Raw genomic sequence first — 27,131 nt, 5'->3', positions numbered from 1 at the left:
CCTGTGTTTGTGTGGTATTACTCAAGAAATTTTTTCCTAGACGAGTGTCTTGGAAAGTGTTTCCGGTATTTTCTTGTAGTAGTTTCTTTTTTTTTTTTTTTTTTGAGTTGGAGTCTGGCTCTGTTGCCCAGGCTGGAGTGCAGTGGCCGGATCTCAGCTCACTGCAAGCCCCACCTCCCGAGTTCACGCCATTCTCCTGCCTCAGCCTCCCGAGTAGCTGGGAGTACAGGCGCCCACCACCTCGCCTGGCTAATTTTTTTTTGTATTTTAGTAGAGACGGGGTTTCACCGTGTTAGCCAGGATGGTCTCGATCTCCTGACCTCGTGATCCGCCCGTCTCGGCCTCCCAAAGTGCTGGGATTACAGGCTTGAGCCACCGCGCCCGGCCTCTTGTAGTAGTTTCATAGTTTAAGGTGTTAATCCATTTTGATTTGATTTTTGTATATGACAAGGGGCAGGGGTCAAGTTTCATTCTTCTACATACGGATATCCAGTTTTCCCAGCACAATTAATCGAAGAGACTGTCCTTACCCCAGTGTATGTTCTTGGCACCTTTGTTGAAAATGAGTTCATTGTAGGTGTATGGATTTGTTTCTGGGTTCTGTATTCTGTTCCGTTGGTCTATGTGTCCATTTCTAGGCTAGTACTATGCAGTTTTGGTTACTATAGCTCTGTAGTATAATTTGAAGTCAAGTAATGTGATTCCTCTGGTTTTGTTCTTTTTGCTCAGGATAGCTTTGACTCTTTTGGGTCTTTTGTGGTTCCATATAGATTTTAGAATTGTTTTTTCTATTTCTGTGAAGAATGTCTTGTATTTTTTATAGGGTAAATCTGTTTTTGTTTTTTTTTTAATTCTCTCATTAACAGAGGAGTTTATTCTTCATTTTTTGTTGTTGATCATAACATTTTTCTTTTTGAGATGGAATTTCACTCTTGTTGCCCAAGCTGGAGTGCAATAGTGCGATCTCAGCTCACTGCAACCTCTGCCTCCAGGGTTCAAGTGATTCTCCTGCCTCAGCCTCCCTAAGTAGCTGGGATTATAGGCATGTGCCACCATGCCCAGCTAATTTTTTTTTTTTTTTTTTTTGGTAGAAACAGAGTTTCACTGTGTTAGCCAGGCTGGTCTCGAACTCCTGACCCTCAGGTGATCTGCCCACCTTGGCCTCCCAAAGTGCTGGGAATACAGGCGTGAGCCATCGCGCTGGCCTCAACCTTTTTTTTTTTTTTTTTTTTTTGGAGACAAGAGTCTCTGTCACCCAGGTTGGAGTGCAGTGGCACGATCTCCACTCATTGCAATCTCTGCCTCCTGGGTTCAAGTCAAGCAATTCTCCTGCCTCAGCCTCCCGAGTAGCTGGGATTACAGGCACCCAGCACCACGCCTGGCTAATTTTTGTATTTTTAGTAGAGATGGGGTTTCACCATGTTGAACAGGCTGGTCTTGAACTCCTGACCTCAGGTGATCCACCCACCTCAGCCACCCCAAAGTGCTGGGATCACAGGCATAAGCCACTGCGCCCAGCAATCATAACTCTTAAGTTTAAGCAAGACTACTGTATTCTACAGTTCCAAGGGGCCCTATTTACATGTGTTCTATGATAGTGGTTCAAATTTGATATTGCCCTTATCTTTCTAACCCTTTTGTTTTATATTAAATTCTTCCTATGTCCACATAATATATTCCCTATGTAGCAATAAATAAAAATATCCCAAAATAAACTGTTTTTAAATTATCTTCCATTGGCTAGTAGTTGACGTCATGAATGAAGCTAAATATTTTCAGATACTTCTTTGTTATATCAGTTACGATTGTGAAATGAAAAGACTCCATAAAGAGAAATGCCTAAAGTGTAAAGTTAAGCATTTTAAGCCTGTGAAGTTCCCTTTCCCTTCTGGTTGATTGCTCTAGGAATGTATACTAATAATGCAGCAGGAAAAGCTGCTCTATTGTATAATTGGTGGGCTCTGCTCTCTTGCTCCTTAGCGGTGATGATGGTGTAATTTTTTTGTAAGAGGCTGTAGATTGAAGGAGATGGCCTAGATGTCTTTTGCTCAGTCCTCTACCCCTTGCTTCCTTGTCCGAACGTTGATTCTGACCATTTTCCTACCAAGCCATTCAGTAAATTATGTGGTATATGTTTTTTCTTTTTCAGATGAAACTGGAACGAGCAGAGTGGGGCAATGACCTGCCTAGTGTGGAGTTGCAGTTAGAAACGCAGCAGCACATCCATACCAGTGTAGAAGAGCTGGGCTCAAGTGTCAAGGAGGCCCGGTTGTATGAGGTGCGTAGCCTTCAGAATCCACATTACGGGAGGTACGTGGATGGAACGGATGAAAGGACGGTACACAAAATAAAGCTGTATCGAAGTACGAGGGTGCTCTGGAAGAGAATAATGATGATGATGAGTGGTTTATGACAAATTCCCTTTCCACATGAAGTGTTTCTGTTAATCTTTGAAATAAACTTGTGAGAAAAGTATTTTTATTAACCCCTTTTTACTAAAAAGAAAAGTGATACTAGAAGCTGAGAGGTCAGAATTAGTAAGTAGTGCCATCCTGGCTAACACGGTGAAACCCCGTCTCTACTAAAAAAATACAAAAAAATTAGCCGGGCGAGGTGGCGGGCGCCTGTAGTCCCAGCTACTCGGGAGGCTGAGGCAGGAGAATGGCGTGAACCCGGGAGGCGGAGCTTGCAGTGAGCCGAGATCCGGTCACTGCACCCCAGCCTGGGCAACAGAGCAAGACTCCGTCTCAAAAAAAAAAAAAAAAAGAATTAGTAAGTAGTGGATACAGATCCAAACTCAAGCCCTCTGCCTCTATAAATTCAGGCACTGTTTACTTCCCCATCTGCCTGCAGTTGAGAGCTGGTATAGAGAAACTATTGACACAGTTTTCTCTCTCCTTCAGTCTCTGTTCTATCTTCCCATTTTATATTTCAACTCTTCCCTTCAAAAAAACAATTGAGTGGGAATCATCAGGCATTGGTTTTGCTTAGAAACTAGCTACCAGAATTGCTGGAAACACGGGATAGTGAGGTCTGTTGTTTGTAATTACCCTGCTCAACTGTTGCCCACTTAGTGCTGCTCCAAGCTATAAAATATGACTCAGAAATTTATTGTCCAAGCTTCTGTTTTCTTAGAGCAACCAATCCATATCTCTGTCTAGACATAGTATTTGCATAGTTGCAACCATAACACATAGTTTACTTACTCTTTCTCTAATGTATTTTTATTTCATTCTTTTCTAATCAGGGAAAGATGTCCCAGAATTTCCGTACCAGCTATGCTGAAACTCTTGGAAAGCTGGAGACACAGTATTGTAAATTGAAGGTAAGTTTCTGCCAATTCTCTTATGTTCTGCTCATACAGAGTCTGGGTCTCCCAATCAATTCTCTTACCTAATTCAGAAATCTCCTGGTTTGGCCCTGTTTTGGTTTTCTGCTTATTAGGTTATGCCATTTACTATGCACTTATTCATATGTATTATAACATTTTCTCAGTTTTCTTAACGGGTCAGAAGCTACTGTTCTTAAAAGCTTTAAATAAATATAACCTATCCTAGGTATTGTGCTTCAGCAAACCTGTGGCTATATGCACTTTGAGAGACCAAAACTAAAAGTTTGAGATTGTAGAGAGGGGACTTTCCCCCTGATCTGTTGTTTTTCATCCCTGTTTATCAAGAGTGTCCAGAGTAGGATAGCCCAGGACCATTCTTTATCCAGGGAGCACCACAAAGGCCTTATGAATTCTGTCTTCTACTTAGGATTGACAAGAGTTCTGGGAGTCTTATATCAAACTTGTACAAAACTTGAATCCATGGGGAAAAATCCAGAGATTAAAAGCAAATTCATTTCCTGAGTTATTCTCTACTTTGATGCAAATGTGCTATCTTCTATACAAAGGCTAGCAGTCTAACCTTATAATCCTTGCTTTGTCTAGGAAACTTCTAGCTTCCGGATGAGGCACCTTCAGAGCCTACATAAATTTGTTTCCAGAGCTACAGCTGAGTTGATCTGGTTGAATGAGAAGGAGGAGGAGGAACTAGCATATGACTGGAGTGACAACAATTCCAATATCTCAGCCAAGAGAAATTACTTCTCTGTGAGTCTAGCACAGCGGCAGGCCTGTAATATTTATTTAACAGCAGCAGAAGGAGACAGGGGCTAGTCTGCTGAAAGCTTGGGTGGCTGGAGTTGCATTCTGCTGGATAGAAATAGGGGCCCTACTCAGTGCATCCATGCATGTGAGAAGTGTAAATGGAGAGAGGGACAGTAGAGCCTTAGAATTAATTTATCTAGAATGCATTTAGAATGGCAGTGTCTTGGGTGAATACAGCAGCAATCTGTAAATGGAGTCATTTCAGAAGCAATACAGCTTTGTGGTTAAGATTATAGGCTTTGGAGTACCTAAGTTCAAATTCTTATTCTTCCACTAACTAGCTCTATAACCTTGGGAAGTCATTTGATCTCTCTGGACCTCCATAAAATGAGATAATAGCACCACTTCGAAGCTATCCCCTTCCCTAATAGCACGTATACCCAAAGGGTTGTATAAAAGATTAAGATTTAATAAGCTAACCTAGACAAAGCATTTAGTATAGTATTATTTAACTGGGGTATACTCTGGACTTTACACAAATTTCTGAATTCTCCTTAATTCATTTATTAACTTTTTTGTTTCAATCTCTGTTTGTAAAATGGGAAGGGAAATTTAACATTGGACAGTAGGACACTGCTTTTTATTCTTTTCACTGAAAGATGTAGACAAGTTAGGATTATTTTTTGCTACTTTTAGTATTTTCACACTCAGAAGATTTTTAAAGATTTTGTAAACTATGCAAATAGGGAGTTTCTTGTTTTTGTTTTTAACATACACTTTAGATACTTTAGAAGGAAGAATGCATACTATAATACAATAAACAGGCTATGTGAGAACTGAAATTAGGCTATAACAGAGATATAAAGAAAGTGCTCTGAAAGCATAGTAAGGATCAGTATCCAGCTTCACAGAAGAGCTGGCATTTAACTTGGGTCCTGCAGTTAATAGAATTTAGTCAGTGGAGAGCATTGTAGGCTGAATAAGCAAAGCCAGCCAGTCGCTGATACCCATGTCCTGGTGTGTCATGTACTGGTGTGGGTGCTGATGTGCAGGAACTGTCCACTCCAGACAGGTTATCTCCTTTCTGTGGTCCAATGCTCATTCTGTGTTCCCACATTTTACTCACATCTGGGTCAGGTCCCATGTCCTTTGTGAATATTTTCCAGTAGTTCCAGTGTTTGTGCCCTTCTCTGCAATCCTCTGGCATGCACTGTTTATACATCTCATTTTGCCACCAATTCTATATTGTAGGTTCCTTTAAAATAGGGGAGGGAAGGCCGGGCGTGGTGGCTCACAACTGTAATCCCAGCACTTTGGGAGGCCGAGGCGGGCAGATCACGAGGTCAGGAGATCAAAACCATCCTGGCTTCGATGGTGAAACCCTGTCTCTACTAAAAATACAAAAAATCAGCCAGGCGTGGTGGTGGGCAACTGTAGTCCCAGCTACTCGGGAGGCTGAGGCAGGAGAATGGCGTGAACCTGGGAGGCGGAGCTTGCAGTGAGCCAAGATTGCGCCACTGCACTCCAGCCTGGGAGACAGAGCAAGACTCTGTCTCAAAAAAAAAAAAAAAAAATAGGGGAGGGAACACAGCTTTTATTTATGCTAGCCACTACCCACTGCCAAGAGCACTTATTCTGTAAAATTGAATTCAATTTTCAGGAGTTGACAATGGAACTGGAGGAGAAACAGGATGTGTTTCGTTCTCTACAAGATACAGCAGAACTACTTTCACTTGAGAACCACCCAGCCAAGCAGACAGTGGAGGTGTGTGACTCGAGAATATGTGGAGGTCAAATGCTGAGAGGTTGTTGTTATAAAAGTGTTCAAATTAGAGACTTTGTTCAACTGAAAGACTTGGAGGAAGTGTCAGGGATCATTTGTCTTGGGTCTTCTCTGTTTTCATTCCTGACTGTTCCTGTGTCCCTCAAAAGCCTGCAAACATTTCTGTTAGTCTAAGGAGACTACTGAGAGAAACGATAGAAGGTACATTGGCTCCCAGCTTTCGGAGGAAAAGCGGACTTGGACCATATTTCTTCAAGTAACTGTCCAGACAGATCCTGACTTGACTCTTGTTGGTGTGGTGCCTTTGCCAAAAGAAGAGAAACAGTGGAAGAATTCTGGAGGAATTCATGCCTGGGTTTTGCTGCCTGGATCATTTACTTACAACTGAGTGTGGAAGAGGCCTTTTCTATGTAACCCCCTCTAACAAAACCATTTTGGATTAAAGGAACACCTCTTACACATGGGAAGCATTGAGCAGATGCCAGTCAAGTATCTCCACATCTTTTCTGTTGGCTTCTCTATCATTAGCAGAGTTGTACTTGGAAAATAGTATCGCACATATATATATGGAGTCTGTTAAACTCATGCCCTTCTGTCTGTGTGCTTGTTTATTGCAGGCTTATAGTGCTGCTGTCCAGTCCCAGTTGCAGTGGATGAAGCAGCTGTGCCTGTGTGTTGAGCAGCATGTGAAAGAGAATACTGCTTATTTTCAGGTATGATGGATTTCTGTGTTTGTGTATGTGTGTACATATGTATGTTGAAGGTGAGGTTACAAACACATCTGCATTAGTGTGCGTTTGCTGTATAAACCACCACCTTAAAATTTAGTTGCTTAAAACAATAGTCATTTAGATAGCTCGTGATTCAGTAGGTGAGCGCTTTGGGCAGGGCTCTGCGAAGTGGGTCATCTTATCTTGCCTGTCTTACTCATGGCTGCAGACAGGCTGGGGGCTGGTTGGTCCCAAATGGCATTGCTCATGTCTAAGAGTTGGCTAGGTGCTGGAGCACCAAGCCGTGTGTCTCTAGCATCCAGCAGCTTTCTTCACAACGTGGCTGTGTTTCATAAGCAGCAAGAGAGAGCAAGTCCTAGAGCACAAGCCCTTTTTTTCTGCTTCTGTCACATTTATTAATATGCTTTTGGTTAAAGCCAGACATGTGGCTATGCCTAACTTCAAGTTGAGGAGAAATAGACTCCACCTCTTGATGGGAGGAGCTGTAAAATATTATGATCTTTTTTTCTTTTTTCAATCTATCAGAACATGAAAGAATGTACTGCTGGCTGGGCGCGGTGACTCATGCCTGTAATCCTAGCACTTTGGGAGGCCAAGGCGGGCAGATCACTTAAGGTCAGGAGTTCAAGACCAGCCTGGCCAACATGGTGAAACCCCTTCTCTATTAAAAATACAAAAATTAGCTGGGTCTGGTAGCACACATCTGTAGTTCCAGCTACTTGGGAAGCTGAAGCAGGAGAAATACTTGAACCTGGGAGGCGGAGGTTGCCGTGAGCCAAGATCACACCACTGCACTCCAGCCTGGGTGACAGAGCAAGTGTCTTAAAAAAAAAAAAAAGTACTGCTTATGTTCAGGTGAGGTGGGAGGAGGAAATAAGCCGTTATCTCTGTTTTTGCCCTAATTTTTTTTTTTTTTTTTGAGATGGAGCCTCACTCTGTCGCCCAGGCTGGAGTGCAGTGGCGCAATCTCGGCTCACTGCAAACTCTGCCTCCCGGGTTCACGCCATTCTCCTGCCTTAGCCTCCTGAGTAGCTGTGACTACAGGTGGCCGCCACCACACCCAGCTAATTTTTTTTTGGATTTTTTTAGTAGAGACGGGGTTTCACCATGTTAGCCAAGAAGACCTTGATCTCCTGACCTCATGATCCGCCTACCTCAGCCTCCCACATAGCTGGGATTATAGGCATGAGCCACCATGCCTGGCCTTTTGCCCTAAATTAAATCGTCTCCCTGATTATTTCATAATATGAATTGAAACATTTGATCACTCAACCTTAGGTTTTTCATGAAATACACCCCACAGCCAAATGCTGTACCTAGCCAGAAGTCAAGAGGAAAGAGCAGTGATTTCTGAGGGAGTGAAACAACTAAGTTTTCTATAGGGTAGGGTTTGGGGTAGTCAACACTAATATTTTGCTACATGGCTTTTTAAGCCCTTCAGTTTATGTTTCAGTGGTCCTTGTAATGAACTCTCACTAATCCAGTAGGGTGTAATCAGCTTTGCTAAGCTCTGCGTAGTAAAATTGTTCTTTCTCAGTTAACATTCCGGGTGTTCTGATGTTTTGAGCAGAAGGCATCCTTCCTTTGTATTCCCATAGTTCTTCAGTGATGCACGAGAGCTGGAGTCATTCTTGAGGAACCTCCAAGATTCCATTAAACGAAAATATTCCTGTGACCACAACACCAGCTTATCCCGCCTTGAAGACCTGCTCCAGGACTCCATGGTGGGTGTTGCCTCAGTGGGGATGATTACTTCTGGGAAAGAGAGTAAACCATATCAGCTGCTGCTGTTTATATCCTTGAAAGCTCCAGGGCAGTGGGCCGTTGTTGTAATAAAGTTTGGCTTACATTCAGATAGAGTTTAATCTATGTGGTTCTGTCTCTTTCCTTTTTTCCTTTTCTTTTAAAGAAGTTGCTAATAAGATTTCTTTGGGTATGTTATTGAAGTAAAGGCCTAGTCTTCTCCTCTGAGCCACTTTGAGCTCCTTATACTTTCCTTGCATTTTTCCTGTTTTAATGTAATAGTTGGAGCCAAGGATGAGGTGTTGAGCATGAATAAAAGGTTGAAGGGGATTAGTTTATCAAATTCTTTGTTACTCTCTTATGCAAAAAAAGAACTAAAAAAAAAAACAAAAACAAAGAAATACACCTAAGTCAAAATTTTCCTCCTCGGTAGTTTTCTTTTGGATGATAATTAAAATTGATTTTAATTCAAAGAAACATGTAATGTAATATTTGTGCAGTTATTTATGAAGCAATATTAATTTTTAAGAAATAGTTTTATATTCAGTATTTAGTTCAAGTCAATTTTATATTAATTTTCTCCAATGAATTATTTCTTCAGGAGTGCTGGTAATTAGCAGAAAGACTACTTGTGTTTAGTGAATGTGTATTACACAGAGTTGGCAAGACAAGGCTCAAACTACATCTCAAATTAAGATAGAAATGTGTATGTAATAAGGAACTTACTTTTCCTTTGTGAGAAGCAAGGGGAACCTCGCATTTCAATAGAAAAGTCTAAATAAGAGAACTAGAATAACCCAAAACAGTTTATTTTTTTTAGTGGGTAAGATTTGAGCATTTGTGAATATAAGGTTTTTTTATTTTTATTTTTTTACACTTTCAGGTATTGTAAACCTATGAGTGGTTTTACATTCACCTGGGCAAATAGTCTGTTAATTTAATTTGGAATGAAGGATGAAAACCTGACTTTTCAGATGTTGTCTCTAAAATGTCTCTCTCGGAGGTACTACAAGTATGAAGGAGGAATATAATCCTTGGCTATTATCTCCTCCCTCCCACAGAGTACCTTCTGTCGTAGGGTAACTCCTCTGCAATGGTTGTCATATCTTCTCTTCTCGAGGGTCGCTGCTCTGTTCCCTCCTCTCCAGGTCAGGGTCATCGGGTTGGCGGCGTCATCGGGGCATGGAGTCACCTGGGTCTGCTCCTCAGCTTGTCCGTCAGGTTCGGGAGCATCTGTCCTGGCTTCTGGTTCTTTTCAGAACTTTTACCACGCTGAGCACTTGGTCTCTGGAGCTTGAGCTGTTTGGCTGTGGGTTAGACAGAAATTGACATCTTATTTCAAGGAAACTGAAATGGGTAGACCAGCTCTCAAGTATGGAAATGTGGCTGTCTCCCTGATATATTCCATTCCTCTTTCTTAACTAATAAGTTAAAGTTGTATTTCTTCCAATCATGCTCCCGGGGACAGGCACAGGTAGTTTATTTAAGCATTTCTTTTTCTTTACTTGCATATTCTTAGTTCTTTAATGGCATTTCCTAACATTATTAACTCTTTACTCTCATCGCATCTACATCCATCCTAAGAAAGCCATCTTCTGGGGAGACTTTTACACCTCAAAATGGGCTTGAAACATCTGGGTTAATGGATAAAGTTTATCTTTTACTCTTTAATGGAATTGGTAATGGTTTACTACCAATTTTGTTAACAAGAAGTTTATTCGTTTTTAAGATTATTGGATTTGCAGAGATTTGAGAGTTTCAATTTTGCATGATACTTCTTTCTAACCAATCAAATTTATGTGAATATAGCACAGCAAATACCGAGAGGTAAACCGTAAATCATTTGTCATGATACCTTCACCAACAGCATTGTTGGTTGAAGAGCTAAGATCTTCCTCAAGAAAGCTTGACTCAATTTAGGAAAATAAAATATTTAGAGTAGAGCTTGGGAGATAAAATTATTTTTAAAAATTTAAATGAGTATAACTAGCTTCTCCTAAGCAAAAAGGGAAGAACTGGTTTCTACCAGTGAGAAATTGACTAATAATAATATACCTATTATTGATTTTAACTTTCATGTTCTCTGAATCATGTTTAGACAAATTTTTTATTAGCTATATAGCTGTATTTGGAAGCTAGAAGTATTTGTTTTTATTTTGGTTTTTGCATGTGACTTTATGGTTCATAGAAAGTGGCACAGGGAGAAAGCTGCAAAGTTTGAGTGCAAAAGCACTTGGTAGAAGACAGAAACATTCTCTCCTTTTTTCTTTATCCTTGTCTAAGTCTTTAAGATGGCTCCACCAACCATCCCTACTTAACTGAGAGATGACATTCTCTGAGGGAGTGGAGTATTCAGTTTTCTTTGTTAACTTAGTCACCCTGAGTAGCAACATTAATGTCATTTTGTTTTTCTTCTCATTTTGTAGGATGAAAAGGAGCAGCTTATACAGTCCAAGAGTTCCGTTGCCAGTCTTGTTGGGAGATCAAAAACCATTGTTCAGCTAAAACCACGCAGTCCAGACCATTTGTTAAAGAGCACCATTTCTGTTAAGGCCATCTGTGACTATCGGCAGATCGAGGTGAGGAGGTAGAAAGGGTACTTCTGGGACATAGAGGGAAAGAAGAAAGAAGGGAAGCCTTCAGTTAGGGTTATGATGATAAGGAAAGATCAAATTACAGAGTTTTTAAAATTTAAACATGCTGAAATCTCTCCTATCATTTAAAAAAAAACAAAACTAAACTAAAAACTTCAATCCTATAATCTTGACCTGCTCCCTGCCTCAGTGATTGGCATCATTATCTACTCAGTTGCCTATGTGTTGACAGAGATGGTACTTTGTAGCACCTGGGAGATATCCTTGACTCCCCCACTCCTCTTATCCTCCACAGCTAATAGGACCATCAAGTTTGTACTAATTTGTAAATATCCCTTAAACATACTTTTTCTGTCCCTGCTAATATTTCCCTAAGAGCATAAGCAGCTGGGTGCAATGGCTCATGCCTATAATTCCAGCGCTTTAGGAGGCCGAGGCACGTGGATCACTTGAACTCAGGAGTTTGAGACCAGCTTGGGCAACATGATGGAACTATGTCTCTACAAGAATCGCTTGAGCCTAGGAAGCAGAGGTTGCAGTGAGCCAAGATCGTGCCATTTGCACTCCGGCCTGGGTTACAGGAGTAAAACCCTGTCTCAGAAAAAATAAAAGGCATAAGTTTATTTCACTTGGATTATTGTATCAGCCTCCCCATTTAGTGCACAAAGGATCCTACCACCAGCATGTTCTTTTTTTTTTTTTTTTTTTGAGATGGAATCTTGCTCTGTGGCCCAGGCTGGAATGCAGTGGCACCATCTCAGCTCACTGCAACCTCCGCCCCCTGGGTTCAAGCAATTCTCCTGCCTCAGCCTCCCAAGTAGCTGGGACTACAGGCATATGCCATCACTCCCAGCTAATTTTTTTATATTTTTAGTAGAGACGGGGTTTCACCATGTTAGCCAGGATGTTCTTGATCTCCTGACCTCGTGATCTGCCCACCTCAGCCTCCCAAAGTGCTGGGATTACAGGCATGAGCCACCGCGCTTAGCCTTTTTTTTTTCTTTAAATTACAATCCTATGCTTAAATCTTATAATAATTACTCATTGCTCTTGGGAAAAAGGCTAAACTCCTTAAGGTGGCTGTAAGTTCTTGAGTAATCTGTCTTTACCCCTCTAGCCAAGACTGGGTCATATCCTTTATTCCCTGGTAAATTGCATTTGTCATACAGTATTATGACTACATACACCACCAGAATATGTGGAAATACAGACTATGTTTGTCTGCTTACCACTGTACCTTTTTATTTATTTATTTATGTTTTGTGATAGTGTCCCACTCTGTGCCCAGGCTGGAGTGCAGTGGCACTATCACGGCTCACTGCAGCCTTGACCTCCTCGGGCTCAGGTGATCCTCCCACCTCAGCCTCCCGAGTAGCTGGGACTACAGGCATGCACTACTATACCCAGCTAATTTTTGTATTTTTTGTAGAGATGAGGTTTTTCTATGTTGCCTAGGCTGGTCTTGAACTCCTGGGTTCAAGCGGCCTGCCTACCTTAGCCTTCAGAAGTGCTGGGATTATAGATGTGAGCTGCTGTGCCTGGCCAATTATACTGTCTTTATCTCCAGTGTCCTAGCACAGAGTAGACGCTCAAGAAATACATATTATACAAAAGAATGAATTAATTAAAAAATGGAAAAAAAATAAAAATTTTAAAATGAGACTGCACTTTTGTGTGTCTCGATATTTCTGCCTATAAGCTAGGGATAATAATCTTGATCACTTGTCTCTCAAGAGAAAGACTTGATAATTCCAAAATGCTTAAACGTTTTCAGGGGTTTGGGTGGTATAGGAAGAGGGGAGAGGAAATATCATAAAAACAATGTTTTGATTATTCGCGTTCCATTAGTTTTTACTCTAGTAGATTTTTGTGCTGAGATCACTCTTGAGCCTTTATAGTCTTATTATAACTTTCATATTCTGGGTTACTTGACATGTAACATGTATTTAATACATATTTGTTTCCTTGATTTATTTGGTGTCACAGTTTTTCCTGTGTTGTAGATTTATACCCATTATCTTTTAGCAAAAATGAGAAGTCCTCACTAAGTGATAGCAGAAATTTTCTTAAGCAGATTTTTTTCTTAAGGATTTGATAGTTTTGGGATGAGGCACCAGGTAATAATGGGTTGTTGCTTATCCATTAGCAATAACTGGTAAATTTATCTCTTCAGATTACTATTTGCAAAAATGATGAATGTGTGCTAGAAGATAATTCTCAGCGGACCAAATGGAAAGTGATCAGCCCCACAGGAAATGAGGCAATGGTGCCATCAGTCTGCTTCCTCATTCCCCCACCCAATAAGGATGCCATTGAGATGGCCAGCAGGTAACTTGGCTCAGCTGCCACTGGTATACCCACCTCTGCTGTTGGCCTCGGTGAACCAATGGAGGGATGAGTGTGCATTTGTGATCTTCTTGCACACAGTTGTAAAGTTCCTCCTGGGAGAGGCTTCTCATTGGAGATATCAAGTCTTCTACTGCCAGCCACATAGTAGATCTTCAATAAATATTTCTGTTCAACTAGAGTATATTCAGTGATATTTCTTTTTTAAAGAACTCTTGCTTATAAATAGCTTACTCTCAAAAGATTGATTTTTTTTTACCAGCCTGGCCAACATGGTAAAACCCGTCTCTACTAAAAATACAAAAATTAGCTGGACATGGTGGCGCATGCTTGTAGTCCCAGCTACTCGGGAGACTTAGGCATGAGAATCACTTGAACCCAGGACGCGGAGTTTGCAGTCAGCTAAGATCACACCACTGCACTCCAGCCGCCTGGGCGACAGAGCGAGACTCTGTCTCAAAAAAAAAAAAAAAAAAGATTGGGCTGGGCACAGTGGCGCATGCCTGTAATCCCAGCACTTTGGGAGGCCGAGGCAGGCAGATCACTTGAGGTCAGGAGTTCAAGACCAGCCTGGCCAACATGGTGAAACCCCGTTTCTACTAAAAATACATTTAAAAAAAAAAAAAAAAAAGGCCAGGCATGATGGCAGTTGCCTGTAATCCCAGCTACTCGGGAGGCTGAGGCAGTAGAATCAGAGAATCGCTTGAAACAAGATTGCGCCACTGCACTCCAGCCTGGGTGACAGAGGGAGACTCCGTCTCAAAAAACAAAAAAACAAAAAAAACATATATGTATATATATTTTTTTATATATATAAAATATGTATATGTTTATGTAACATATATATGTTTATGTACATATTTTAGAAAGCTGGGTTATACTCTAAAGTTTATTATAATAAATATTAGCTATCACCTCTCCTGTCCCAAAGTTCCACTTTCCAGAGTCAACTGTTTTCAGCAGATTTTGCTGGGTTATAAACCCACATTTCCGAATGTAATTTTTTCCTGCTATTTCCTTGTTTGTTTTCAACTTCAGAAATTATCTATTAACTTTTTACTCTAGGAAATTAACATTTAGCTTTCTCTACATGCATATATGCATACGCTTCTTTCATCTTCCAAATGTAGTTATGTCACAGTTTTTGTTTAAGTTGATATTTTTTGTTTTATTAGTACATGCATTGTTTAAAGCTGAGCCAGATCGTACTCTAGGGGACTATTGTGAGGCGACTGTGCCTTACGTCTCTGTCTCGGAACTCATCCTCTGCCACTCTCCTTGCTTGTACTTAGCTGCAGTCACTCTGGTCTTTCCTCTGTTTCTCACACACAGACCACATATTCTTGCCTCAGGGCCTTTGGACTTCCTGCTTGCCTCTGATATTTACATGATTCACTCCCTCACTTTGTTCAGTTTATCTTAGAACCCTCATGGACCACCATCCCCACTCACTGCATGCCACTCTCTGTCTTCTTTACTCATTTTATTTTTCTTCAGAACTCTTAATATTGCCTAACAGATTATGTGTTTGTTTATTCTCTCCTATTAGAGATTTTTGTCCGTTTTGTTTACTTCTGTATCTTTAGCACTTAGAACCATTCCCAGCACATAGCACGTATTCAATAAATGGTTGTTGAATGGAAGAATGAATGAGTAGGTGAGTGAATATATTTACGAGTAAATTATTTTATTTACTTTCTTTTTTTCTTTTTTTTTTTTTTTTTGGTTTGAGACCAAGTCTACCTCTGTCGCCCAGGCTGGAGTGCAGTGGTACAGTTTGGGCTCACTACAACCTCTGCCTCCTGAGTAGCTGGGATTACAGGTGTGTGCCACCATGACTGGCTAATTTTTGTAGTTTTAGTAGAGACGGGGTTTCATTATGTTGGCCAGGCTGGTCTTGAACTCCTGACCTCAAGTGATCCACCTGCCTCGGCCTCCCAGAGTACAGGGATTACAGGCATGAGCCACTGCACCTGACCCCTGTTTTATTTACAGCCATGAGCCACTGCACCTGACCCCTGTTTTATTTACTTTCTTATATAATTTTTGTTTCCTTGGAGTGGGTAATTGTTTTGTTTTTTACTTTGCTTAGTTGTCCCCAAACTCTCCTACATTACTGTAAAAGGATTCCCAATATGGCCAAACACCACAGGCAATTTTCATTTTTCTTTTGGAAACATTTATTCTGGACCATTCTATCTTTTGTGTGTGTGTGTGTGTGTGTGTGTGTGTGTGTGTGTGTGTGTGTATACCTGTTCTGTAGCCTGATTTGGTCCTGTCTCTGTGATATTTCACGCTATGTTGGACCCACTGATTCCTAGATTCCAAGTCTTATTTATTAGTGTACTCCTTGGTTTGGTGGATTACACTCTCCAGTGCCTTATTGAAAAAGTCTGAGTAGGAGGTAAATTTTTTGAGACCTCATATCTGAAAATGTTTGTCTTCTTCTTCCTCTAACTGGCAAGATACATTTTTTTTGGAAATAATAATAAAAATAATTAATATTAATAATAAGTTAATTATTATTATTATTATTATTATTATTATTATTGAGATAGAGTCTTGCTATGTTGCCCAGGCTGGAGTGGAGTGCACAATCTTAGCACACTGCAGCTGCCACCTCCTGGGCTCAAGTGATTCTCCTACCTCCGCCTCCCAAGTAGCTGGGACCACAGGTGCATGTCCCCATGCCCGGCTAGTTTTTGTATTTTTAGTAAAGACAGGATTTCACCATGTTGGCCAGGCTGGTCTCGAACTCCTGACCTCAAGTAGTCTGCCCGCCTTGGCCTTCCAAAGTGCTGGGATTACAGGCGTGAGCCACCATGCCCAGCCTGGAAATTATTTTTACTTTGAACTTTGAAATCATTGCTCTATTGCTTTCTAACTTTCAGGATTTCTTGTTTAGATGTATAGTGCCATTTTCATTCTTTCTCTTTTTTTTTTTTTTTTAGGCTTACATAATAGTAAAACTCATCTTTTGTCATAAGCAATACTATTGGTTTTGACAAAGGCTTAGAATTGTTTATCCTTCACCACTATCATGATACGGAACAGTTTGATACTTTCACCTTTTGAAAGAAATCTTTATTTCTCTGGAGGTGTTTAAATGCTTCTCTTTGTCTCTAATCTTGAAAAGGGATGCTGTACCTTTGAGTCTTTTTGTATTCATTATGCTAATGAACACAAACTAGAAACTTTCTTTCAGGTTTGAGGAAGTTTTTTCTTGGATGATGATGATGATGATGAAGATGATGATGATTTGAGACAGTCTGGCTCTGTCGCCCAGGCTGAAGTGCAGTGGTGCAATCTTGGCTTAGTGCAATCTCTGCCTCCTGGGTTCAAGCAATTCTCCTGCCTCAGCCTCCCAAGTAGTTGGGACTTACAGGCACGAGCCACCACACCCAGCTAATGTTTGTACTTTTAGTAGAGACAGGGTTTCACCACGTTGGTCAGGCTGGTCTTGAACTGCTGACCTTGTGATTTGCCACCTTGGCCTCCCAAAGTGCTGGAATTATAGGCATGAGCCACCACGCCCAGCCTGGATTATTTCTTTTTTTTTCTTTTTTTTTTTGAGATGGAGTCTCGCTGTGTCACCCAGGCTGGAGTGCAGTGGCGCGGTCTTGGCTAACCACAAGCTCTGCCTCTTGGGTTCACTCCATTCTCCTGCCTCAGCCTCCCGAGTAGCTGGAACTACTGACATCTGCCACCACACCTAGCTAATTTTTTATATTTTTAGTAGAGACGGGGTGTCACCGTGTTAGCTAGGATGGTTTCTATCTTCTGACCTCGTGATCTGCCTGCCTCGGCCTCCCAAAGTGCTGGGATTACAGGCGTGAGCCACCGTACTGACCTTATTTCTTTAATTATTTTATTCTCCTTTTTTTTTTAGTTCTTGCTTTTAAGAACTCCCATTTGTTGAATGTTGGACCTCCTGAACTGATTTTCTAATGTTCTCTTATTTTCTTTTTTGTTGTTGTTGTTGTTGCTTTTTTATACTTTTATTCTTCTTTGAGATTTCCTGAACTTTGAATTTCAACTCTACTGAAATTTTAGTGGGACTTTTGGAGAGAGGGAAGATTAAACTTACAGATTTAATGCCTCTTGTTTAACTGATGTCCTGGCTTCTAGTTTTCCATCCTGTTCTTTATATTTTGCATGTTTTTCTCAACTTGAAGAAATTCAAGGTAACGTGGGTGTGTAAGAAAGAGTGTGTCCGTGTATTTGTGTATTCGTAAGTCTTCTTGAAATCAAGATTGAATTAGACATGAGATGCTTGGGGAAAAAAAATCTCAAACCCTTCATACTGCAGTTTTCTTTTTTTTTTTTTTTTCTTGAAATGGAGTTTTGCTCTTGTTGCCCAGGCTGGAGTGCAATGGCACTATCTCGGCTCACTGCAACCTCCACCTCCCGGGTTCAAGCAGTTCTTCTGCCTCAGCCTCCCAAGTAGCTGAGATTACAGGCATCTACCACCACACCTGACTAATTTTTGCATTTTTAATACAAAATTGTTGGTCAGGCTGGTGGTCTATGTTGGTCAGACTGGTCTTGAACTCCCGACCTCAGGTGGTCCACCAGCCTCAGCCTCCCAAAGTGCTGGGATTACAGGCGTGAGCCATGCAGTTTTCTTTTATATACCAGGTGAATTTCTCAAACTACTATTAGCTTCTCAGTATTTTAGCATTTTTATAAATGTTTGGAACACAGCAAATCAATTTGTAAACATTGATATAATCATTTTTCAACAATTCTGGATGGGATGTTGTTTATGCCTTTCCCTATTATTGTTCTGTCTGGTTATTTCTTCTCTCTGGCTTGTAATCATCGTATTATAACCAGGTAACATTTATGAAATTACTAAATATGTGCTAACGTAATATGCATAATGCTATAGCAAATCCAAGTTGAAGATCCCAATTAATTAATGTCGTTTAGTTTTTTTTTGTTGTTGTTGTTGTTTTTTAATAGAGATGAGGTCTCACTATGTCAACCAGGCTGGTCTTGAACTCCTGGGCTCAAGCAGTCCTCCCACCTTGGCCTCCAAAAGTTCTGGGATTACAAGCATGAGCCACCACGCCCAGCCTCAATTAATTTAGTTCTAAAAATTCCTGGGATGTTAGTATTTGACTTGTTGCCTTTCTCTGCTCAACGTATAAGCTCAGTTCTGCTAAGGCAATCACATTTTTTCTTAGAAGATCTCTAATGTGGAGCTGAAGTCTTACAAAGGTAATAGTCAGGTTCTGTGTTATTTCTAGGGTCGAACAATCTTATCAGAAGGTGATGGCCCTTTGGCACCAGCTACATGTTAACACCAAAAGCCTTATATCTTGGAACTATCTGCGTAAAGACCTTGACCTTATACAGACCTGGAACCTAGAAAAGGTAATTGTGAAAACCTTACCCCAGGCTCACATTCTGTTGGCAAGATTTTTTCAGAAGGAGCTTTTTTTCCTTACTGTGAGACTTTTCCCCACCCAAATGGAGTAAAGTGGACTCAGGGACACCATTTTACAGTTAGAGACCTGAGGTTCTTGCAAGTTAGAAGTAGCAATTTGAATGGTAAAGGAAACTCCTAATTAGAATAAGTAACATCTTTGGTCTTCTTGGCAAGGGTAGAAGGTTGCAGGCTTTTTCTCACTCTGTAAGACAAGCATGTCTTTTGCATAAGAATATGTAGTAGGTGAATACTTGTGAACAATTATCAAGAGTTATGTCCAGTGGGGCACAAAGGGTGCTTCTGGGGTGCTGGTAATGTTCTGCTTCTTAATCTGAATGCTGATTAAATGGAGGAATTCAAATTATAAAAATCCATATGTTTACAATTATGGTTTGTGCACTGTTTTGTATATATGTTACTTCAATAAAATGGAGGAAAAGAGAAAGTGTTATATTTTTATTCTGTTGCAATTTCTTCTGGCTTTTTCTTTCTAGCTTCGATCCTCAGCACCAGGGGAGTGTCATCAGATTATGAAGAATCTTCAGGCCCACTATGAAGACTTTCTGCAGGATAGTCGTGACTCTGTGCTGTTCTCAGTGGCTGATCGCTTGCACTTGGAAGAGGAAGTGGAAGCTTGTAAAGCCCACTTCCAGCACCTGATGAAGTCCATGGAGAATGGTGTGTGCACTGGGAAGAGGGAAAGAGAATAGTAGAATGAGAGCCTTTCAAGGGGTTGCTATGAAACCCTTCATATAAATGAGAAAGTAGCATCACTGCTTTTTTCCATTTGAGTTGCTACAAACTTGAGATAGAGAAGAACTTATAGGTGAATTCTCAAAATCAGATCATGGAAGAAGAGGTCTGTTGATATTTCGTTTGTTACTGCTAATCAACCTATCACATTGTCTTGTGGCGGTAACATGTTTGGACTCTGAAAGATTAGTATACAATACGTGAAATTTAGGATCAGGTAGAATCAGGCAGAAGATTCCCTAAATAAAGCTTTGCTTTCGTCAGTAGGATATCAGATCTGCTTATCTCTGATGTTGAACTTACTGGTCTTTTGTGTTTGTTCATTCACAGAGGACAAAGAGGAGACTGTGGCCAAGATGTACATTTCAGAGTTGAAGAACATCCGGCTACGCCTGGAGGAGTATGAACAGAGGGTGATCAAACGAATTCAGTCTCTAGCCAGCTCTAGGACTGACAGAGATGCCCGGCAGGACAGTGCATTAAGGATTGCAGAGCAAGAAGTAAGCCCTAAGAGCAGTGTGGATGCTGGTTGTGTAGTGAATGCTTTCAGAGTTCATTGGATGGCAAGAGTATGGAACCTAAGAAATAAGGCAATAGACTCGAGACAGTCCTTCTCAGGAGTTCTTCTTGCAGTCTATAAATGTCTTTTACCTGTGGAGAAGTGTGATTTCAGCTCCATGTGTATTGCTGAATGTTGATTAGTTTCCTACAGAGTTGAGAAGGCAAACAGACTAGTAAATTGTTCTAAGCAGTATATTTGGGCTATGTATTTTGAAACTGCTTAGTAGAGATGCTGCTGTTGCTTCTATCCCTTATGCGCCTGTGTTACTTTCAGTGACTTGGTTACCTTCAGTCATATGACCAGTAAATACAAGGAATGACTCTGATTTGAATGTGGGCTCTGATATATGCTCTGTCTGTGACTTTGAGCAAGTGAACTCTCATCCCTAGTTTACTTTCTTGTAAAATGGAGATGGCAATGCACGATATAGGGTTATTTTGAAAATTAAATGGTATAGTACATATAATGAGCTTCCTGAAAAAGTAAAGTACTGTGAAAATGTAGGATAGTATTCTTGAAGTAAAAGCAGCAAATATATATTGCTTTATTAAGTCCTCTGAGGCATACAAAGAAAAGTAAGCCAAGGTCCTTGTTTTTTGGCTTGTAGTGTAGTGAAAGAAAAATAAAAAGTTAAAATTATGATTAGAGACTTCAGTATAAGATATAAGAGATGTCATGAATATAGTAACTAGTATATTTCTAAGCAAAGATTGCTATAGGAACCTAGAGTGTTTCTAGAACATTTCTAATTAGAATGGTATGAGAGAGCTCTATGAAGCCTAGTAAATTTGATCTGGGAGCTTAAAGGAGATGGAAAGGAACGGCCAATGAGGAGGAGTGATTTTTCCAACTTTCTATTTTTTTCCCCCAAACCTGAAGAGAAGGGTGAGAGGGAAGTATGATTTTTACTGGTGGAGAGGGAGGTAATATAAGGCATATCATAGGAGCCTGGGAATTCTCATGTGGAAGCTTTTTACTTTTCCATAGGGTGATACAAAATCTATTTGTCCCTGAAAAATAGGACACACTAAGAAATAAAGGTCGACTGGATGCTTTGGGAGGCCAAGGTGGGAGAATCGCTTAAACCCAAGAGTTTGAGGCTTCAGTGAGCTATAACTGCACCACTGCACTCGAGCCTGAGTCAAAGAGTGAGACCCCGTCTCAAGATACATGTATACATACATCTAAAATACCTTTCTTTTTAAAACTTTATTTTGAAATAATTTAAGATATATAGAAAAGTTTTATTCTCTTATACGTCTCACCTAGAGTCCCCAAATGTTAATATTTTTGTACATTTGCTTTATCATTTTATTCTATATATTATACATAATAATATTCCTTTTTTATCTTGAGAGGAAGTTCCAGACATGAAACTTCTTTATTCCTGAATACTTCAGTGTACATCTTCAAAAAAAAAAAAAAAAGACAGCCTCTTACATAACCACGGAGCAATGATAAACACCAGGAAATTAACACTGATACAGGTCGAGCGTGGTGGCTCATGTCTGTAATCCTAGCACTTTGGGAGGCTGATGTGGGCGGATTGCATGAGACCAGGAGTTGGAGACCAGCCTGGCCAACATGGCAAAACCCCATCTCCACTAAAAATACAAAAAGTAGCCAGGCGTGGTGGCAGGTGCCTGTAATCCCAGCTATTCAAGTGGCTGAGGTATGAGAATCACTTGAACCCAGGAGGTGGAGGTTGCAGTGAGCCAAGATCACACCATTGCCCTCCAGCCTGGGCGACAGAGCAAAACTCTGTCTCAAACAGACAGACAAACAAACAAACAAACATTGATATAATACTGCTATCCAAGCTCACACGCCATTAAAGTTTCATCAGTTGACCAAATAATGCCCTTTATATCCTCATACCATCCATCCCTGGCAACCCCAAGAAGGAAGGTCCAGGATTCAGTCCAGGATTACATATTGCATTTGGTTGCTGTGTATCTTCAGATTTCTTCAACTTGAAACAGTTTCTCAACTTTCCATCATCTTTCATGACCTTAACATTTTTTTTTATGAGTGTAGGTCATTTATTTTGTAGAATAAGTGTAGAATATTTTGTCCTTCTGTTTGTGGTTATCTGAGGCTTCTTCCTGATTAGTGTTAGGTCTTACAATTTTGGCAGGAATCCTACAGAAGTAATACTGTGTCCTTGGTACATTAGTATGTCATATAAGGATGCATGTGACATTACTGGTGATGTTAACTTTGATCTCTGGTTCCTATTTTCCCTTTGTAATTACTAAGTATCTTATGGGGAGGTACTGGAGACTATGTAAATATCCTATTTTTCATCAAATTTTCACCAACTAGTTTTAACATCCATTGTTAATTCATGACTGAATCAATTATTAGTATCATAGTTGCCAAAAACTGCTTTTCTAATTCTGTCATTCCTTCTACATAAAAAACATTTACGTTCTATGGAAAAAGAAAAACCAACCTTCTTTCCTTTTCTGTAGTTTGTCTCCTTCCTTCCCTCCCTCCCTTTTTTTCTTCCCTCCTTCCCTTGCTTTCTTCTTTCATTATTTATTTATGTCAATATATACTCATGGATTCTTATTTTATCCAGTGGTGTGTAATTTGTTACTGTCATTGTTTTCATTGTTTTGATGCTCAAAATTTCCCAAAGTTAGCCAATGGAAGCCCCTTCAAGCTGGCTTTTTTGTCCTTTTAACATGTACCCATCATTTTTTGAGTTATTTCTTTCTTTCTCTTTTTTTAGATAGAGATGAGGTCTCACTATATTACCCAGGCTGGTCTCCAACTCCTGGCTTCCAGCAGTCCTCCTGCCTTAGCCTCCCAAAAGTGCTGGGATTACAGGCATGGGCCACGATGCCCAACGAAGTTCTTTCTTTTTGACAAAATAAGATCTTCCAGGTTCATCTTGCTTTTTCCAGTCTCAACCCTGGAAATCAGCTGTTTCTCCAAGGAGTTCTGATTCTTTTGGGCAGAGAATATTATTTAGAAGCTAAGATCTGGGTGCTGAATGTACTCATTGTTGTGGGACTATTATTGCTTATAGGCCCACTTAGCAGACAGAGCCAGAAAACATAGGCCGGGTGTGGTGGCTCACACCTATAATCCCAGCAGTTTGGGAGGCCAAGGCAGGTGGATCACCTGAGGTCAGGAGTTGGAGACCAGCCTGGCCAACATGGTAAAACCCCCATCTCTACCAATAATACAAAAATTAGCCGGGCATGGTGGCACGTGCCTATAACCCTAGCTACTTGGGAGGCTGAGGCAGGAGGATCGCTTGTACTCAGGAGATGGAGGTTGCAGTGATCTGAGATCGTGCCATTGCAGTCCAGCCTAGCAACAAGGTGAAACTCTGTCTCAAGAAAAAAAAAGAAACATGTATTTACAAATATATATATGCATATACACACACATGTACACACATGTGTTACATATACACACATATACATGTGTGTAAGTTTACAGATATAAATATAGGTCAGTATATTTATTGATCTATCAATTTCTGTCTCTCTCACACACACACACACACAAACACACACACACACGAATTCGTATGTATTTGTCTCCATCCAGTTCCCAACCCAAAGCGCAGGGATTATTCTAGCCTCTTTCCATATTTTTAACCCCCTTCCCCAAGTCTGAAAAACCTGCTTTATGTTATCCACAATATATTTACTTATTGTTCAGTCCTAGCATTTACAAATAGTAGTTTCAGAATTGTTAACTCACTGCAATAAACAAACCTACCAAATTAGAGTTTAACATTTATTTATAGTTCCTTTTGTCTTTAACCTAAAGGTATATCTATAGTTCGAATACTGTGTTTGGAAATTACTTGCGTGTGTTCATACCTCTTCTTCCCTTTCAGTGTGATTATGTTATTTATCTGAAATACAGTTAGGCTTGTATATTTCTGTTGTGTTCCATTTGAGAGCCACCCCTCAATTTTCCTTATTTATTTCTTTATAAGAATGTAAAACATTAACATGGTTCTAAAAGTCAAATCTATACAAAAAGAAGTGTATTGCCCTCTAGCTAGTCCTTTTATCCCATTTGCCTTCATTTGATCCTTTCAATTCCATTCTTTTCATCTCATTAGTTTCTGGCTATCCTTTCTGTCTGTCCGTTTGCATAAACATATACACATATATTTTCTCATTTTCCCTTCTTTTATATACAAAATATACTATACTTTGTTGACTTTGCTTCTTCTACTTAAAAATATATGCTAAAACCACTTAATTCCCAGAAATCTTTCTCATTTCATTTACAGCTGAATAATTCCCCATCATATGGCTGCTTCATAGTTTATTCAGCCAGCCTCCTGTATATGGGCATTTAGGTGGTTTCCAATATTTAGCTATCCAATATTTAGCTATTACAAATAAGGACTTCTTTCTACCTTTTTTGTTCAATTCTCTCTCCCTCTTTATGTGTGTCTTGTTCCTGGCAGCACACCCAGGAGGATTTACAGCAACTGAGGTCAGACTTGGATGCCGTTTCTATGAAATGTGACAGCTTTCTCCATCAGTCTCCATCTAGTTCAAGTGTCCCAACTCTACGCTCAGAACTGAATCTTCTGGTGGAGAAGATGGACCATATCTATGGTCTCTCTACTGTATATCTGAATAAGTGAGTGAGCTGAGGTTTTGGGCCCAAGGGCAATATTTTCCATTGGGATAAGAAAGAGAAAGGCTTAGAGTGTTTCATGAATAATGGAGAGAGATTATAGATCCTGAAGAGCATGTACTGATAATGAGAGGTCTTGGCTTTAGTTCCTGGTAACATTAAGTAGGTTCATTTGGACTGCAGTATAGAAGTGCCAGTGATATGGATGGGGAATTAATTTGCAATGTTAGGACTATGATTTACCTCACTTCTGTTTGATTAAATATTTCTGAAAATAATACTTAATGGAATGAAGAGAAAGGAAGAGAAACTAAAGAATAAAACGAAAAGTTTTTAGTTGAACTAGGTATTAGACTTTGAAGGTCTTCCCTTTTCCCACCCATCTCTACCCATGACTTTGAAGAGTAGCACATCTTAAACTCTTCATAGTGTAAAATGGGTTTCTGGCTTCATGCCTTTCCTCCATGAGTCCACCACGTGTATGCATGTTCCAGTGCCACTTAGAACTTTATTTTGAATTGGCTTAAATTGGCAGCATAAAAACCATGTTTACTTGTTTTCAGAAAACCCTGTCAATATCTAAAAATGGTGGCATTGATTTTGGTCATTTTGTTTTATGAACCTCTCTATAGCACTCCAGGTATATAACCCTGGCTCCTAAAATTCATGTGTTAATGAAGGAATGTGTATTTGTCCCCATAGGTTAAAGACAGTTGATGTTATAGTACGTAGCATACAGGATGCCGAACTCTTGGTCAAAGGTTATGAGATTAAGCTGAGTCAAGAAGAAGCAGTACTGGCAGATCTCTCAGCTCTGGAGGCCCATCGGTCGACATTACGGGTGAGTTGCTCTGAGTTTCTTAGAAGGCCGACTTAACATATTCATCGCTTTGGGTTAGCAGAGAAATGCAGTTTTGGATGGCATGACACTGATTTAAATTAGCATTTGAATAAGGCAGAATGCCATATTAAACATATTTTAATATGTATTTAAAGAAGAAGGGACTGAGAAGTATGTCTAGCTAGAAAGGCAAGAGAAAGGACTATGTTTTTCGATTTATTTTTTCCCTTTTCACCTCAATAAAATCATGGCTTAATTGGATACAGTCAATGGTTGTGCCGTAAGTTTATAAATCACTTAGCTGTTATCTAATTTGATTCTCACAAGTCACTCTGTGAGGTGGACAAGAAGAGATTTTTATTTCCATTTACAGATGAGAAAACCAAAATTTAGTCTGGCTAAATGACTTATCTTGGTTTCATATGTTATAAGTGGGGAAGCCAGGTTTCAAACACAAGTACTATGCACATTTCTCTAGAGTACTGTCTGTCCTTGACATCCCAGTGTGTATCAGGAAAGCAGAGACCATGACATGTGGAGGCAGTCCTGCCACAAACGTTCCAGGGCACAATCACAGATACAATGTGGAATTAGCTGTAGACCGTGTCCTTGTTTCCTACCTTAGACTAACTCCTTTTTAGCATGGAAAATATACAGCCTGTTTCTGTACTTACGTTTCCATAGCACTGGTTTAGTGATGTGAAGGACAAGAATTCAGTGTTTTCAGTCCTGGATGAGGAAATTGACAAGGCCAAGGCAGTGGCAGAGCAGATGAGTCGTCTGACGCCAGAGCGAAACCTGGATTTGGAGCGCTATCAGGAAAAAGGCTCCCAGCTGCAGGAGCGTTGGCACAGAGTCATTGCCCAACTCGAGAGTCGGTGAGTGGTGGCCCCACCTTTTTCTCCTAGCAGAGTTCAGGGACTAGGTCTTAAACAAAAACAGAGTTATATCTGTACGTTTATATTTAAAGGTAGAAATGTATAGGGAGAGGTGGAAATTTAAAAACCACATAAATTCTGGACAAGATAAGTGATAGAAAAGTGAGACCTGCAATCCCAAAGCAGATGTAATGCCTCTCCTGTGTCCCAGGTCTTTTCTAGTTAAGACGTTGATGTCAGTGGCTTCCTGGAATGTAGACTTGAAAGGTCACTTCTCAAGGACAAAACCTATACTCTGGTTCTTGTTTTATTAGCTTTGTATCCAAATATGAGCCATTTTTTCATGATGGGGCTTTACAGAATTTCTTGCTTTCATCTCATTTGCTAATTCAGTAACTTTTCATCTCTGTTACTAGAGGTCCTGCTTCTAATGACAGATATAAATAGGAAGGATAGAAACTGCACCTTTTGGAGGCTAAGCTGGTTAGGGAAATTTGTAGGGAGAGGAGCTTAACAGCTCATGTAAGTTTTCATTCTAATTGGAGTACTATCACAAAGCTGGTTAGACTAAGAGAAGTCTAACCAGGAAGTAACAGGAAATAATGACTATTTTTCACTTCTCTCCCCTCTCTGCCCTGAGAAATTATAGTGATTCACAAATCATAGCTGTGCTATACTGACATATACTCTGTCATCAGGGAATAGAACTGTACAGCCAATACTACCTTATTGGTCACCCCGGTAATTCTT

The 27,131-nt window shown here is 40.2% G+C and overlaps 1 protein-coding gene across 17 annotated transcripts in view; it reads left to right on the top strand.

Annotated features, from left to right (window-relative positions):
• The window catches only part of MACF1 (microtubule actin crosslinking factor 1), a 404,957-nt gene that overhangs the window by 204,503 nt on the left and 173,323 nt on the right, over window positions 1-27,131 (top strand). For all 17 annotated transcript variants that reach the window (XM_073007458.1, XM_073007449.1, XM_073007456.1 and 14 more), the window contains 14 exons: window positions 2,150-2,278; window positions 3,248-3,325; window positions 3,935-4,096; window positions 5,754-5,858; window positions 6,494-6,589; window positions 8,206-8,331; window positions 10,777-10,929; window positions 13,118-13,272; window positions 18,543-18,669; window positions 19,219-19,402; window positions 19,808-19,977; window positions 24,487-24,665; window positions 25,365-25,503; window positions 26,188-26,381. In XM_073007458.1, coding sequence (XP_072863559.1) covers window positions 2,150-2,278; window positions 3,248-3,325; window positions 3,935-4,096; window positions 5,754-5,858; window positions 6,494-6,589; window positions 8,206-8,331; window positions 10,777-10,929; window positions 13,118-13,272; window positions 18,543-18,669; window positions 19,219-19,402; window positions 19,808-19,977; window positions 24,487-24,665; window positions 25,365-25,503; window positions 26,188-26,381 — 1,997 coding nt within the window. The remainder of the gene's footprint in view (window positions 1-2,149; window positions 2,279-3,247; window positions 3,326-3,934; window positions 4,097-5,753; window positions 5,859-6,493; window positions 6,590-8,205; window positions 8,332-10,776; window positions 10,930-13,117; window positions 13,273-18,542; window positions 18,670-19,218; window positions 19,403-19,807; window positions 19,978-24,486; window positions 24,666-25,364; window positions 25,504-26,187; window positions 26,382-27,131) is intronic.

This window comes from Chlorocebus sabaeus, chromosome 20, assembly GCF_047675955.1.
Source record: "Chlorocebus sabaeus isolate Y175 chromosome 20, mChlSab1.0.hap1, whole genome shotgun sequence".
NCBI classification, from domain to species: Eukaryota; Metazoa; Chordata; class Mammalia; order Primates; family Cercopithecidae; genus Chlorocebus; species Chlorocebus sabaeus.
This window is presented reverse-complemented; position numbering and strand designations above follow the sequence as displayed.